Here is a 15,125-nt window from a genome sequence, read left to right as displayed (position 1 = left end):
AATGACTTAAGGGAGGGTGTGGCTCAGTGGATTAGGGCACTGATCCTCAAATCAGATGATAGCAAGTTCGAGTCCCACTGCAGTCAGCATGTCGTTGTGTCCCTGAGACACTTCACCCCAAATTGCTCCTGTGGGGACTGCCCACAGTACTGAATGTATGTAAGTCGCTTTGGATAAAAGCGACTTACATACAAGTGACATGTAATGTAATGTAATGTAACTTAATTATGAATAGCTTAATCTTTCTTAATTGTTTCATAACATTGATATTTACTAGTTAAAACCAAGGATAAATATTTGGTTGTGAAGAAGTTGAGTCCAAACCTGAGTTGGTGTTTCTGAGCTGATGTAGACTGTCATCAGTTTCATTCAGTCTGAAGCTAAAATCTGAAAATCAGAAAACAGTTAGAGGGACAAAGAGTTGGACAAAACACAGCAAACTGATAGTTTACTTATTTTTAGATTTGTTTTGCTTGATAACAGTAGGAGTCCTGATGTTTGTCTGTATGTCTTTGATTCACTCGAAGTATGTGATTGCCAAACCATGAATACAAATTTCAACTTCACAGAATCTGATTTATTTAGAGTTAGTTTGACATGTTACCTGTGTTTTCTGTCTTCAGATCTTCCAGCAGTTTCTCATTGACGCTCAGTCTGACCTCCAACCCTAAAGAAAAAAATGTTTGGGTTCATTATGTTTATACAGGAGTTCCTCAGGGAAAAGTGTTGGGTCCTCTGCAGTTTCACTTTTATTAATCACTTAATGGTTCTCTTTCTCTTTAGCAAAAATATATTTACTCAACTCCAACGTAATAATGAATCTGTATGAATTTAATAGTTACCTGTGTTTTCTGTCTTCAGATCTTCCAGCTGTTTCTCACCGACACCCAGTCTGACCTCCAACTCTAAAGATAAACACAGTGAATATCCGATTAATTAATAACTAAGAAAACAAGACTTGTGTTAATGAAAAGTAAATATAACTCTACCTGAGGTGCCGTTGTATCTGTCCGTCAGTCTGGACTCCATCAAGGAAAGTTGAACGGACAGAACTGAAAATACAAATTAAAATCATAAGCACATTTATTTTCTGGTTCAAACTTATTTTTCTTCTTCTAACTAAATGAAATGTTGTCAATAAATTAAAACGGGTTTCAAATCACAAACTAGTTTCCAGCATTCTAATATCTAATACTGATGAATGATGTAAGTAAATTACCTGAACTTTCCGTCTGTATCTTCATCATCCGACTGCCAGCCTCAGTTAGCCGTATCTCTAAGACTGAAAAAAAGTTAAATCTAGCGGTTTTATTCTCACTGTTAAAGTTTTGTTGTTAATAGATATAAATATTTACCTTTAGTTTCATTTCTCAGAGCAGAGAGGTCAAAGCTGTGAGCTGAAGCAGGTTAAAATAACTCATTATCTTATTATGAGTATTGGAACGTACACATTAAAGGTCACCTATTATGCAAAATCCACCTCTTCATGTCTCTTCTACATCACCCCCCCCCCCCCCCCCCTTATCACCCGAATCTCCTCTAGAGCTCCATTGAGTTCTTTGTACCCAAATGTCTCTCAGAGGGGCGTGGGGAGGGGCTCCTTGTTTTCATCTGAAGTAACAGACAGAGAATCAGCACTTTGGAAACAGGGCTGAAACAGAGGGGATTATGGGTAATCCTGCAATGATCTGCTTGGTGTTTCAGCCAATCAGAGACAGGCTCTGTATATATCTGAGACCTGGGATGTATTGATGAAAAACTGTTTACTCAGGGACCTTTAAAGTAAGCCCCGCCTCTTCCTGTCAGTGAGTTCCAGGTGAAGGAGGCGTGTCCTGCAGGTGAACGTCAGGACAACCCAGTCCAGACAGCGGCTGCTCGTTGGGATTCAGCTCCAGACTGTCCAGTCCTGTGAGACCGGCAGGAGACGGTGAGACAGAGAGACAGAGAGACACAGAAACAAATCTTTAATTATGGCTAACAATGGTTTTCTCTCGGCTGAGGTAGGGACGTTGATTTATTGCTAACGGTGCGCTGAAAACAGATTTAGCGAAAAAATATGATTTTACACTTTAGAAAAAGCAGATATTTCATATTTAAATCCAGTGCACCATTGTATCTGTTCTATTGGGTTGCTCTGTTGGAGGAGCAGGTGACCTCAGATTTTTTAAGCTTTGACTGCTGCTCTTTTAATAAGTTCATCTTAGGTCAGGATCTGCTGGTGAATTGATGTGTTTATCAACTCCTAATAACCGCATAATCATTTATTTTATTTTTATTATCATACATTTTACCTCCCTGTGTCTATGAACCTGATCAAATGTAATATTTTGCTGCATGTACCTTTTAAAGTTCTTAACAAACAATCTGAGGGGAACTTCTTGTTGTTAGTTTTTAACTTGTGATGTGTCCTTTTGTAAAGCACGTTGAGCTGCACGTGTTGTATTAAAAGTGCTGTATGAATAAAGCTTTATTATTATAATGGTAGTGGATGGCAACAAGCATCACTTTTGGATGGAAACCTGGCCAGAGACGATCAGATTCAGAAACACAGACAGACGTACAAAGATACAGACATTTCCTTTTCCTGTCACTTCCCTGATGTAATCGTTCGCATTCCGTCTTTTTCCTTCGTGTCCTCTCTCAGATTCGGAGCCCACGGAGCCTCTCAGTATGGATGGAAACTCCTCTGAGATGGAGATGGATGAGGATGAAGATGAGGGAGGAAGAAGAAGAAGAAGAAGAGGAGAAGAAGAACAGGTCAAGGCCTCTCAGGTCGTCCCTCAGACTCCAGACCAGGAAACTTTCCTGAAGGAAAACTTCGGGACACTGGCCGACCTCTCGGGCTTAGGTAAATCAGGACACAACTCCACGAACAACACGAAACATTAACCCTGTCAGCACCTTATTTACTTTAGACTTTAGACTTGGACTTGTAATGGTCTCGAAGGACTTTAGATCTGGACTTGTAATGGTCTCGAAGGACTTTAGACCTGGACTTGTAATGGCCTCGAAGGACTTTAGACCTGGACTTGTAATGGTCTCGAAGGACTTTAGATCTGGACTTGTAATGGTCTCGAAGGACTTCAGATCTGGACTTGTAATGGTCTCGAAGGACTTTAGACCTGGACTTGTAACGGTCTCGAAGGACGTTAGACCTGGACTTGTAATGGCCTCTCGAAGGACTTTAGACCTGGACTTGTAATGGCCTCGAAGGACTTTAGACCTGGACTTGTAATGGCCTCGAAGGACGTTAGACCTGGACTTGTAATGGTCTCGAAGGACTTTAGATCTGGACTTGTAATGGTCTCGAAGGACTTTAGACCTGGACTTGTAATGGTCTCGAAGGACTTTAGATCTGGACTTGTAATGGTCTCGAAGGACTTTAGATCTGGACTTGTAATGGTCTCGAAGGACTTTAGATCTGGACTTGTAATGGTTTCGAAGGACTTTAGACCTGGACTTGTAATGGTCTCGAAGGACGTTAGACCTGGACTTGTAATGGCCTCGAAGGACTTTAGACCTGGACTTGTAATGGCCTCGAAGGACTTTAGACCTGGACTTGTAATGGCCTCGAAGGACGTTAGACCTGGACTTGTAATGGCCTCGAAGGACGTTAGACCTGGACTTGTAATGGCCTCGAAGGACGTTAGACCTGGACTTGTAATGGCCTCGAAGGACTTTAGACCTGGACTTGTAATGGCCTCGAAGGACTTTAGATCTGGACTTGTAATGGTCTCGAAGGACGTTAGACCTGGACTTGTAATGGCCTCAAAGGACTTTAGACCTGGACTTGTAATGGTCTTGAAGGACTTTAGACCTGGACTTGTAATGGTCTCGAAGGACTTTAGACCTGGACTTGTAATGGCCTCGAAGGACTTTAGACCTGGACTTGTAATGGCCTCGAAGGACGTTAGACCTGGACTTGTAATGGCCTCGAAGGACGTTAGACCTGGACTTGTAATGGCCTCGAAGGACGTTAGACCTGGACTTGTAATGGTCTCGAAGGACTTTAGATCTGGACTTGTAATGGCCTCGAAGGACTTTAGATCTGGACTTGTAATGGTCTCGAAGGACGTTAGACCTGGACTTGTAATGGCCTCAAAGGACTTTAGACCTGGACTTGTAATGGTCTCGAAGGACTTTAGACCTGGACTTGTAATGGTCTCGAAGGACTTTAGACCTGGACTTGTAATGGTCTCGAAGGACTTTAGATCTGGACTTGTAATGGTCTCGAAGGACTTTAGACCTGGACTTGTAATGGTCTCGAAGGACGTTAGACCTGGACTTGTAATGGCCTCGAAGGACTTTAGACCTGGACTTGTAATGGCCTCGAAGGACTTTAGACCTGGACTTGTAATGGTCTCGAAGGACGTTAGACCTGGACTTGTAATGGCCTCGAAGAACGTTAGACCTGGACTTGTAATGGCCTCGAAGGGACTTTAGACCTGGACTTGTAATGTCCTCGAAGGACGTTAGACCTGGACTTGTAATGGCCTCGAAGGACTTTAGACCTGGACTTGTAATGGTCTCGAAGGACTTTAGACCTGGACTTGTAATGGTCTCGAAGGACTTTAGACCTGGACTTGTAATGGTCCTCGAAGGACTTTAGACCTGGACTTGTAATGGCCTCGAAGGACGTTAGACCTGGACTTGTAATGGCCTCGAAGGACTTTAGACCTGGACTTGTAATGGTCTCGAAGGACTTTAGACCTGGACTTGTAATGGTCTCGAAGGACTTTAGACTTGAACTTGTAATGGTCTCGAAGGACTTTAGACCTGGACCTTGTGGTGTCTTGAAGATGTTTGATATTGACATCATTGTTTAGAAGGACTTTGGACTTGAGTTTTTAGTTGTCTTGAAGGGACTTTAGACTTGGACTTGTAATTGTCTCAAAGGACTTGAAACTTCTGATTGTCTTGAAGGACTCACAATAAGGCGGTGTTTACACAAGAACGAAGCGGGTTGTATCCGCAACTTTTCTCTTCAGTATAGCCCGTTCGTTCACAGGAGGCCGTTATGGAACCGCGGAAACGGACCCCGCAAACGATAACGGGTCCCAAGGTGGGTAGATCTGCAACCTGAACGCTCTGGGGGGCCAAACGGCTCCGTGTGTACGCCCTTTACGATCACTTCCTGATAACGATGAAGCCATAGCCCCGCCTCTCCCCACCTCTGATGCAGCATGGTCAGTAGCTACTGGCCTTAGCTACTGTCTGACCATGCTACAGATGTTAGTGCAACATCTACAGCTCCTCTACCACGACCATCAGCAACAAGTGGACATGGAGATGAACTACATGTTGCTAAATCCACCGCGGGGCATAAACAGAAGGGAAACCATGGCAACTATGCTTGGAGGTCTTCTTTGCTGCTTTTGGTGTATTTTTGTGGCGAAAGTACAGCGCCACCTACAGGCCCGGCACATGGTACTACAGCGTTTCCAGTGGTCTCGTGTGAACGGACACGTTAAATGAGCCGAATGCGTGTGAACGGAAGACTTTTTGAAAACGAATTTGGTGCGCAAACGTTACCGTGTAAATGGGGTCTAAGACTCAGACTTGTATTTATAATTGTTTTGGCCCGTAAGACTTGGGTTGAAGACTTCCTTTGACTCGACATGTGGTGAACTTTGATCGTTGTAGTCCTGACAGAGCTGAACTTTAACGGACAGGAAGCCAAGATTGTGATGTTTTCTGGTGTGTTTTCCGTAGGGAGTCCCAGCAGGGCGTCTCACAGCTCCAGCGAGAGCCTCAGCATCTCCTCCAGGTTCCTCTCCCAGAACCCAGCTGGAAGGTAAAGCTGAAAGACGGTTGATCAAAAAAACATCTGGTCCTTCGTCTGGTCTGTTGTGTTTCTGATGAAAAGTCTTTTATCTCCCCCCGCAGCCGGACTGTGCTTCCTCTCCCGTCTCGAGGAGGAGGATCGGAGGCGAAAGCCCGTCCTCTGGTCTCAGAAGTCCGACCTTTAATGGAGGAGACCCGGACCCAGGACAGGAAGTTATCATGGAACCAGGACCAGAACCAGAACCTCAATCAGGACCAAACCTTTTCAACTAAGGACCAGAAACAGAACCTCAATCAGGACCAAACCTTTTCAACTAAGGACCAGAAGCAGAACCTCAATCAGGACCAAACCTTTTCAACTAAGGACCAGAAGCAGAACCTCAATCAGGACCAAACCTTTTCAACTAAGGACCAGAACAGAACCTCAATCAAGACCAAACGCAGGACAACATCCAGCCGGGTAAAGATCAGCTCCAGAACCGGGTCGAGCAGGAGATCTCTTCGAACCAGAGACCCTCACCACAGAAGAAGAAGGTCCAGACCTCGGGGGAGTGCCGGAGGAACCTCGGCCCGACAGCCAGAGCCGCCGTCTCTCATCTGAACTCCTCACCTGGACTCAGGAAGGCTCAGTCGGTCCCGAGTCTGCTCACCGACACGGGTACTCTACAAAAACTCAAAATCAAGTATATTTCTCTAATACCTAGTCAGAATATGTCTTTCACCCTGATTAAGACATAATAACTTCACGCAACATTTCCTGATTCTGGTCAAATATAGTAAAATAAGTTTTCTCCCAGATATTTACAAGATCTGATTTATCTAAATATCCCGTCTTCAAGCAACATCCCACTCGTTCTAATTGGCATATGTTTGGACTTATTTAAGTGAAACACCTTGTTTTCATTATTGTTTAATTATCGTTTTGGAGCAGCATTTTTTCCAGTGTAGGACAGTCAAGAAACCCAAGTGAAGGTTTCTTTGAGGTACTCGTGAGTCAGTGACCTCTACAATGACTGAAGGGCAGCAGAACTCACCTAATCTTGAGGAACAGAGAACTGGAACACAAGCTAAGCTACTTCTGTGAGAGAGAATCTTTGTTCCTGAAACTTTTAGAGTCTCTTTCCACAGAGGGGACACTTGTTGATGTAGAAGAGACATGGAGAAGAGGGGACACATGTTGATGTAGAAGAGACATGGAGAAGAGGGGACACTTGTTGATGTAGAAGAGACATGGAGAAGAGGACGACACATGTTGATGTAGAAGAGACATGGAGAAGAGGGGACACTTGTTGATGTAGAAGAGACATGGAGAAGAGGGGACACATGTTGATGTAGAAGAGACATGGAGAAGAGGGGGACACATGTTGATGTAGAAGAGACGTGAAGAAGAGGGGACACATGTTGATGTAGAAGAGACATGGAGAAGAGGGGACACATGTTTGATGTAGAAGAGACATGGAGAAGAGGGGACACATGTTGTTGTAGAAGAGACGTGAAGAAGAGGGGACAACATGTTGTTGTGAAGAGACATGGAGAAGAGGGGACACATGTTGATGTAGAAGAGACATGAAGAAGAGGGGACACATGTTGATGTAGAAGAGACATGGAGAAGAGGGGACACATGTTGATGTAGAAGAGACATGAAGAAGAGGGGACACATGTTGATTAGAAGAGACATGGAGAAGAGGGGGAAACATGTTGATGTAGAAGAGACATGAAGAAGAGGGGACACATGTTTGATGTAGAAGAGACATGGAGAAGAGGGGACACATGTTGATGTAGAAGAGACATGGAGAAGAGGGGACACATTAGATAGTAGAAGAGACATGGAGAAGAGGGGACACATGTTGATGTAAGAAGAGACATGAAGAAGAGAGGACACATGTTGATGTAGAAGAGACATGAAGAAGAGGGGACACGTGTGATGTAGAAGAGACATGAAGAAGAGGGACACATGTTGATGTAGAAGAGACGTGAAGAAGAGGGGACACATGTTGATGTGAGAAGAGACGTGAAGAAGAGGGACACATGTGATGTAGAAGAGACATGGAGAAGAGGGACACATGTTGATGTAGAAGAGACATGAAGAAGAGGGGACACATGTTGATGTAGAATAGACATGGAGAAGAGGGGACACATTAGATGTTGAAGAGACATGAAGAAGAGGGGACACATGTTGATGTAGAAGAGACATGAATAAGAGGGGACACATGTTGATGGTAGAGAGACATGAAGAAGAGGGGACAAACATGTTGATGTAGAAGAGACATGAAGAAGAGGGGACACGTGTTGATGTAGAAGAGACATGAAGAAGAGGGGACACGTGTTGATGTAGAAGACATGTAGAAGAGGGGACACATGTTGATGTAGAGAGACATGAAGAAGAGGATTTGCATGACAGGTGACCTTTAAGGATCTAAATAACACTCCTTCTCCCTCTCTCTCTTCAGGTGACTCCCTCCTCTCCCCCTGCAGAGACCTCGCCCCTCTGAAGCTCCTCCCCCTCCAGCGTCCCCCCCCTCCCTTTCCTCCCCCAGACGTCCTCCATCTTTACCCTCCACCCTCCAGAGACCCAACCCCACCTCCCCTAAATCCCCAAATCCCCTCTTCAGGAACACGCCCCCACCTCCTTCTCCTCCTTCTCTCCAGCTCCTTCTCCCTTTCCTTCTGCCTTCTGCCCCCACCCCGAGGAAATCTTCATCCCCCGCCCCCTCCTCCTCTTCCTCCTCCTCTGCGTTGACGTCTTGCTCCTACATGAGTCCGACCACCAGCTCCATGGCGAAAATGTCTCGCTCCATTTCTATCGGCGATGGCCTCAACGTCCCTGAAAATGGCGATGAAGACCCCTCAGTAACTTCCTCTTCCTCCTCTTCTCAAATCAAGACACTCCTCCTCCTCTTCTCCTCCTCTTCTTGTTGCCGTGGTTCCCTCAAACGCAGCTTTGGCCACGCCTCCTCACGCCGCCGTCGTTCCCGTCGTCGTCGTCGCCTCCCTCGTCTCTGGGTAACCAAATGAAAATCAAATCAAACTTTATTTGTATAACCCAATATCACAAAACAACCATTTGTCTCAGTGGGATTTACAGATTAAAACAACAACACAACAACACAACAACAACAACAACAACATTGTATATGGTGGAGTTACAGGAAAATTAGAAGAAAAGATAGTGTGTGGAATACAAATAGAAATAAAACAATAAAATAATATTAAACAAAGACAATAAAATTACCATAACAATAAATAAAATGAATACCATAACATGCAGCTCTACCTGAAGGCTTTGTTAAAAACGTAGCGGTGGCAATTACCGTCATCTCATGTGGTCGTGCCCAGGGCTGCTCAATTAATCGTATTTTAATCGCAATTACGATTTTGGCTTGCAACGATTATGAAAACAACATAATCGAAATAAAACGATTATTTTTTTTTTTTTTTTATTATTATTTTTGTATTGGTCTTTTTCAAAGTAAATGGATAATCGTTTTTAATAATCCTGATATCAATTATTGACCCAAATAATCGAGATTATGATTGTTGCAATAATCGAGCAAAAACTCGAGCCCTAAAATGATATATGTTTTGGGAGTCAATGCAAAGTGAGATCAGAAAAGTGTGGCATAGATTTACCTTCTAACTTATGCAGCTGTGTCCTCGGATCAGATTTAAATCACGAACGTCGACATTATATTTTTGGCATCGCTCACAATCCTCCAGAAATGGTTGGATGAAGATCCGCCTAATCTTTTGTTATGGTTTCAAACACTGATGTGTGTCCTGCCATCGGAGCGGCGAGGAACTCTGGGTGAGTTTCTTAGAGACAGTGTCCGGTTGCACCGAACATGAAGGACGAAGGGTTCTGACTGGGGGCTTGAATACAACACGATAACTCACATGAGTGCCAGGTTGCTACTGCTGCTGTTTGTGTCGTTGTTTGAGGTTATTGTTTCGTGAGTTCTTTTAAGTTTGGTTCTGTTGTCCCTAATGTTGTTTTGTGTTGTATGTATTAGGGATGGGAACGATGAATCGAATATTCGAAATTATTCAGGTATTCGAATGAGTTATGAATATTTATATATTTTTAATTTTTTTGGGAGGGGTGCCTAAGTTGATTACATATTACCAAATGGAATAATTCAATGTATACGACATTCTCTTCTCTCTTTCTCTCTCTCTCATCTCTCTCTCTCACCCTCTCTCTCTCCCTCTCTCATCTCTCTCATCTCTCTCTCTCTCTCTCCTCTCTCTCTCTCATCTCTCCTCTCTCACTCTCACTCTCTCTCTCTCTCTCTCTCTCTCTCTCTCTCGGTTATACTCTCACTCGCGTTTATGTCCAGATCCAGCTAATGATATGGCTGCTGCCCCTCCCTACTCACAGATCACGCAGACTCAAACCTCATCTTATCCCAAATCTCCCCTCAGTAGACATGCTCATATTCTGAAACAAGAATGAGTATTGAATAGCTGCATTCTGGGCATAGGCCATGTTACAGGTTGTTGTTGATCCCTGTTGTCACGGGTTACGTTACCCTAATCCGTTATGTTGTTCGTGTTTGATCCCTCTTTCATTTAAAAACCAAGTTATGTTTTAAGCATGAAAGCTGTAGCCTATAGCTGTCAACTGTGATCACCAGTTCAATACATTTGACACATTCGACTTGGTTTCTATAATTATTTGAACATGTTTTTATTTATTTTTCCAAATGTATTATTATTATTTATTTTTTGTAAATATTTTTCCCACATTATTTTTTTTTATAGAATATGTACACTTCGGTTAACCGGTTTTTGGGCGGTCGAATGTTCGTATGTATACAAATATTGAAAGAGAAAATGTAGGTATTCAACGCACTCTTTACAGTTGGTACTCTCTCTCTGATTAACACAGGAGCCCCTCCTCCCTCTCGGGGTCTCCAGGCTCGAGTCCCAGGAGGCAACAGACCCTTACCGGACAAGCCTTCGCTGGCCATCTTATCTTCCTCCTTGTCTTCTTCCTCGTCTTCTTCCTCTTCTTCCTCGTCTTCCTCGTCGCGGCCTCCTCCCGTCTCCGTCTCCCCGCTGACTCCTCTCCCTTCGACACAGCAGGAGGCGGAGCTTCAGACTCCAGGAAGCAGCATCGTGGAGCCGAGAGATGACGAGGTTTGGACTCTCATCCTCTTCCTCCTTTAACCCACTCAACCTTCATCCTCTTCCTCCTCATCACCCGTCCTCCTTTCATCCTAACGTCTGAGCTCCACCCCTCACCTTCTCCTCCTCTTCATCACTCTTCCTCTCGTTCTGTACGGACGGGTGAGACGTGTCCACTTTTTCTTCCACTCGCATTTCACTTTTCTTTTTCACTCCCTCGATACATATATTAACCTTCAAGCACAATCTACTTCTCTGTATTCAGATCAGCCAATCAGTGTGGAGACCTGCAGAGCTCTGACCAATGAGCTGCAGAGCTGCTTCAAGAGAGCCACACACCTGTACAGGAAGGTGAGTCCTGTCATCAAGCTGTTTTTCCAGAGTCAAAGTTTACTTTCAGCTGAGGGAAGGCTATTTGCAAACTCAAGTTATTGTCACCATGTTTGGTCTATAGCAGAGGTTCCCAACCTGGGGGGCGCCAGGCCTCAGATGATTTGAGGCCAAATATCATATTTAGACTTAGTTTTGAGTTTTTTTACATATAATTGTAAGGCAATACATGATTGTCACTAAAAGCCTTGTTTCTACATTACAATAAAATATAAAAAATAGTTGATTAATTAATTTGAATAAAAATTGAAGTTAGTATTAAAGGCATCAAAGACAGAAATGTATAATCCTTTCTTAATAGAAATGTTTCTTCTGCCCGGAAAGTGTCCAAACCGGGCTTTTCCTGGATAAGCGCATTTTTAAAACATAGTCATTGGCCATGCCGGCTTTCAGTTGGATTATTCGTCACAGTTGCTCCGATCAGATCGGTCTCCTCCATTTTGTAGATTATTCACGACTTTGAATCCAACATGAACACATCGGCAAAATCCCGGCTTACTTGAGCATGTGTTTTAAACAGTTTTAATTCCCTTTGTGAATTGCTTCCACTTTGCGTCCGTCCTTTAATTTCGTCATACAGCGGGAATCCAAATGAAAATATCCTGAGTCCATAACCATCACAGTCGCTCCAATAGTGCTCCTTGATTAACGCTCTCATCCTCCTTTAACAACATACTTCACATTCATCCAGTTTGTGACGTAGTTGTAAGCATTTTTGAGACTTTTAAAACTTTAATTACCGCTGTTGCGCCCCCTATAGGATTTAACCCCGATGGAAAATAAGCTTTGAATGGTCTGTACTATTTTATGATGTAATTACCCTAAATAAAAAAATCAATAAAGGAAAGAAATAATCCTCAAACAAAACCCTGAATTCGAATAAAGTTATTAATTGGGTTAAATTAGTTTATCTTAATTAAATCCACATTCTTCAATGACCTGCAACTCCAGAATTCTTATTTCTCGATTTTAGTTCTGCATATATTATTATGTTTCACATCTTGATTCTCACCTGTCTCTCTCCTCCTCCCAGGTGAGAGGCTCCTCCTGCGATGGCCCCCGCCCCCCACCAGCAGCAGATGGCCGTCGTCCTATCAGAAGCCTTCCAGACCATGAGGGCGGAGCTTGACTGTCTGCCGCTCGCCGCGGTAGAGGGGGGGTTGGGGAGCGTTGGGGGGGAGAAGATGGCCCGCTCTGCTGAGGAATATTCTCTTCTGCTGCTGCAGGCCGTGAACAGGAGGATCAACAACTGAACACTACTCTTCATCGCCTACTCTTCATCATCTTCACTACCTATTCTTCCTAATACTTGTTCCATTTTACTTCCATCTTTCTTTCCCTATTTTCTGCTTCCTCTCTTCTTCGGTTATTTTTAATTTCCTCGCTCCTCGGGCTCGGTGTCACCGGAAGTTGATTTGTCTGCGCCATCTTGAGTACCGTCCCAGTGGCCGTATTTGTGCCGGAGGATCGAAGAGCGATAACGGAGGAGCGATAATCGAGGAACCACCAGACCATCCTTCAGTGAAATCCTCAGACACTTGCTCCGCCCCCTTACTGTGTATCGCTCACTGATTGGACGCTGCAGCGCATCCTCTGATCTGGCTGCTGTCAGACGATCAGCTGTGCGGCGTCATCACAAACGGACGTCGCTTCACGTGGCGCTCCGGAGGAAAGGACGTCCCATTGCTCTTAAAACTAATTTCCCTGCTTCTCGTGGTTTCCTTGCGTCTCTTCCGTGCTTCCCTGGTGGGAGGGGACTAGTCGCAGGGAAAGGACGCAAGTGAGGGACGCAAGGATTCCATTTAACCGAAGTGAGATGCAGCTTCTGTCTCCTACTTCTCTTCCCTTAGTCTTCCTCCCTCCTTTAGCCCCTACTTCCTCCTCATCCTCACCGATGAATGATCTGAAGCCATTTAGCTTTTCGCTCAACTTGTATTCCTTATATTATTATTTTTTCTCATTTCTTTGCCTCTTCTTTATTTATTCATTTATTTAACAGGGACAGTGCACATTAATCAAATGTTAGCCAAGAGTCTATTTTCCATCTGTAGTCCCTGGACAGATTTTGTAAGTCAAACCGAAAGGACACATTTCATTGTAAAACAAGTAATACAATCAAATAAAGACATGCAACATACAGTGCTGGAAATCTACTAAAACATAACGGAACAAAACAACTTCATCGATTCTTCCTCACTTTAAACATTTCCTCTCCTCCTCCTCCTTCTTCTAATGCGCTTCCTCTTCTCCTTACCTCCTCGTCGCCACAGATGAAGGATCTGAAGCCATTTTGTTTTTCGTCTGGGGCTTTTATTCCTTTTTGTATTGGTATGCAAGAATCTCTCTGGTCTTAAAGGACACGTCGAATCACTTTAAAGTTTTTTAGAAACTGACGTTTTTATCGAGTTGTTTTTTAAAGACATTTCTGCGACTGAATCGTGGACATTTTTCCTTTTTCATTCCCATCGTTTGGATTATTGTTGTAGAAACATTGATGTTAGACTGCAGAGACTTTTCAAAGGAGCAAACAGCAATACGAGATGTTTTTATCACAGTTTGATGTACATTTCCTTTCCTGAATTCACTTGAACCTTACACGCTGAATTCAAGTACGATTTATAGTTTGTATTTATTGTGTTGATGTTGCATCTTACCGGTCAGACTGCTGAACACTGACTGGCTCTTTCTTCTTCTCACACTGACCACCATGTTTTTCCAAAATCATGGATTTTTTTTTTCTAATTGTTGTTAGAGAAACACTTTTAGGGCTTGTTGGGTTTACATTTGGGGTGAAACTTTTTCACTAACATACAAACAGGTCAAATGTTTTTTTGTCAATATGTAATAAAAGTTTGAGACTTATTAAGAGGTTTGTGTTTTTATGAAGGTTAACTTTTGTTATTACACGGCTTAGTCAAATGCTTGATTCTGATTGGTCGACAGACAGGAAGTAAACACTAAATGGAACAGCAGAAGAAGACAGGAAGTAAACACTAAAGGGAACAGCAGAAGAAGGCAGACAGGAAGTAAAACACTAAAGGGAACAGCAGAAGAAGACAGACAGGAAGTAAACACTAAAGGGAACAGCAGAAGAAGACAGACAGGAAGTTAAACACTAAAAGGGAACAGCAGAAGAAGGCAGACAGGAAGTAAACACTAAAGGGAACAGCAGAAGAAGACAGACAGGAAGTAAACACTAAAGGGAACAGTAGAAGAAGACAGACAGGAAGTAAACACTAAAGGGAACAGCAGAAGAATACAGGAAGTAAACACTAAATGGAACAGCAGAAGAAGACAGACAGGAAGTAAACACTAAAGGGAACAGAGAAGAACACGACCAGGAGTAACACTAAAGGGAACAGCATAGACAGAAGTAAACACTAAAGGGAACAGCAGAAGAAGACAGACAGGAAGTAACCAACAAGGGAACAGCAAGAAGAAGACAGACAGGAAAGTAAACCTAAGGGAACAGCAGAAGAAGACATGACAGGAAGTAAACACTAAAGGGAACAGCAGAAGAAGACAGACAGGAAGTAACACTAAAGGTGAAACAGCAGAAGAAGGGCAGACAGGAAGTAAACACTAAAGGGAACAGCAGAAGAAGGCAGACAGGAAAGTGAAGGAAGACAGAAGTAAACACTAAAGGGAAGCAGTAGAAGAAGACAGACAGGAAGGTAAAACACTAAGGGAACAGCAGAAGAAGACAGTAAGTAAATACACTAAAGGGAACAGTATGAAGAAGACAGACAGGAAGTAAACACTAAAGGGAACAGCAGAAGAATACAGGAAGTAAACACTAAATGGAACAGCAGAAGAAGACAGAC

General features: G+C 43.4%; 1 protein-coding gene across 1 annotated transcript; it reads left to right on the top strand.

Annotated features, from left to right (window-relative positions):
- The first annotated feature begins 1,818 nt into the window (after positions 1-1,818).
- Positions 1,819-6,404, top strand: LOC117443263 (uncharacterized). The gene is made up of 4 exons (XM_034079236.2): positions 1,819-1,927; positions 2,645-2,848; positions 5,713-5,794; positions 5,887-6,404. Exons 2-4 carry the CDS (start codon positions 2,671-2,673, stop codon positions 6,383-6,385), a joined length of 759 nt encoding a protein of 252 aa, XP_033935127.2. The 5' UTR covers positions 1,819-1,927; positions 2,645-2,670; the 3' UTR covers positions 6,386-6,404.
- Positions 6,405-15,125: the final 8,721 nt, after the last annotated feature.

This window comes from Pseudochaenichthys georgianus, unplaced genomic scaffold (assembly GCF_902827115.2).
Source record: "Pseudochaenichthys georgianus unplaced genomic scaffold, fPseGeo1.2 scaffold_570_arrow_ctg1, whole genome shotgun sequence".
Classification (NCBI taxonomy): domain Eukaryota; kingdom Metazoa; phylum Chordata; class Actinopteri; order Perciformes; family Channichthyidae; genus Pseudochaenichthys; species Pseudochaenichthys georgianus.
This window is presented reverse-complemented; position numbering and strand designations above follow the sequence as displayed.

What these genes read in the sequence shown, in the direction of transcription:
- LOC117443263 (XM_034079236.2), top strand. Translation starts at nt 2,671, where the DNA reads ATGGATGGAAACTCCTCTGAGATGGAGATGGATGAGGATGAAGATGAG. An exon ending in GGCCGACCTCTCGGGCTTAG is followed by an intron (nt 2,849 to 5,712) that starts GTAAATCAGGAC and finishes TGTTTTCCGTAG; the next exon opens with GGAGTCCCAGCAGGGCGTCT. An exon ending in TCCCAGAACCCAGCTGGAAG is followed by an intron (nt 5,795 to 5,886) that starts GTAAAGCTGAAA and finishes CTCCCCCCGCAG; the next exon opens with CCGGACTGTGCTTCCTCTCC.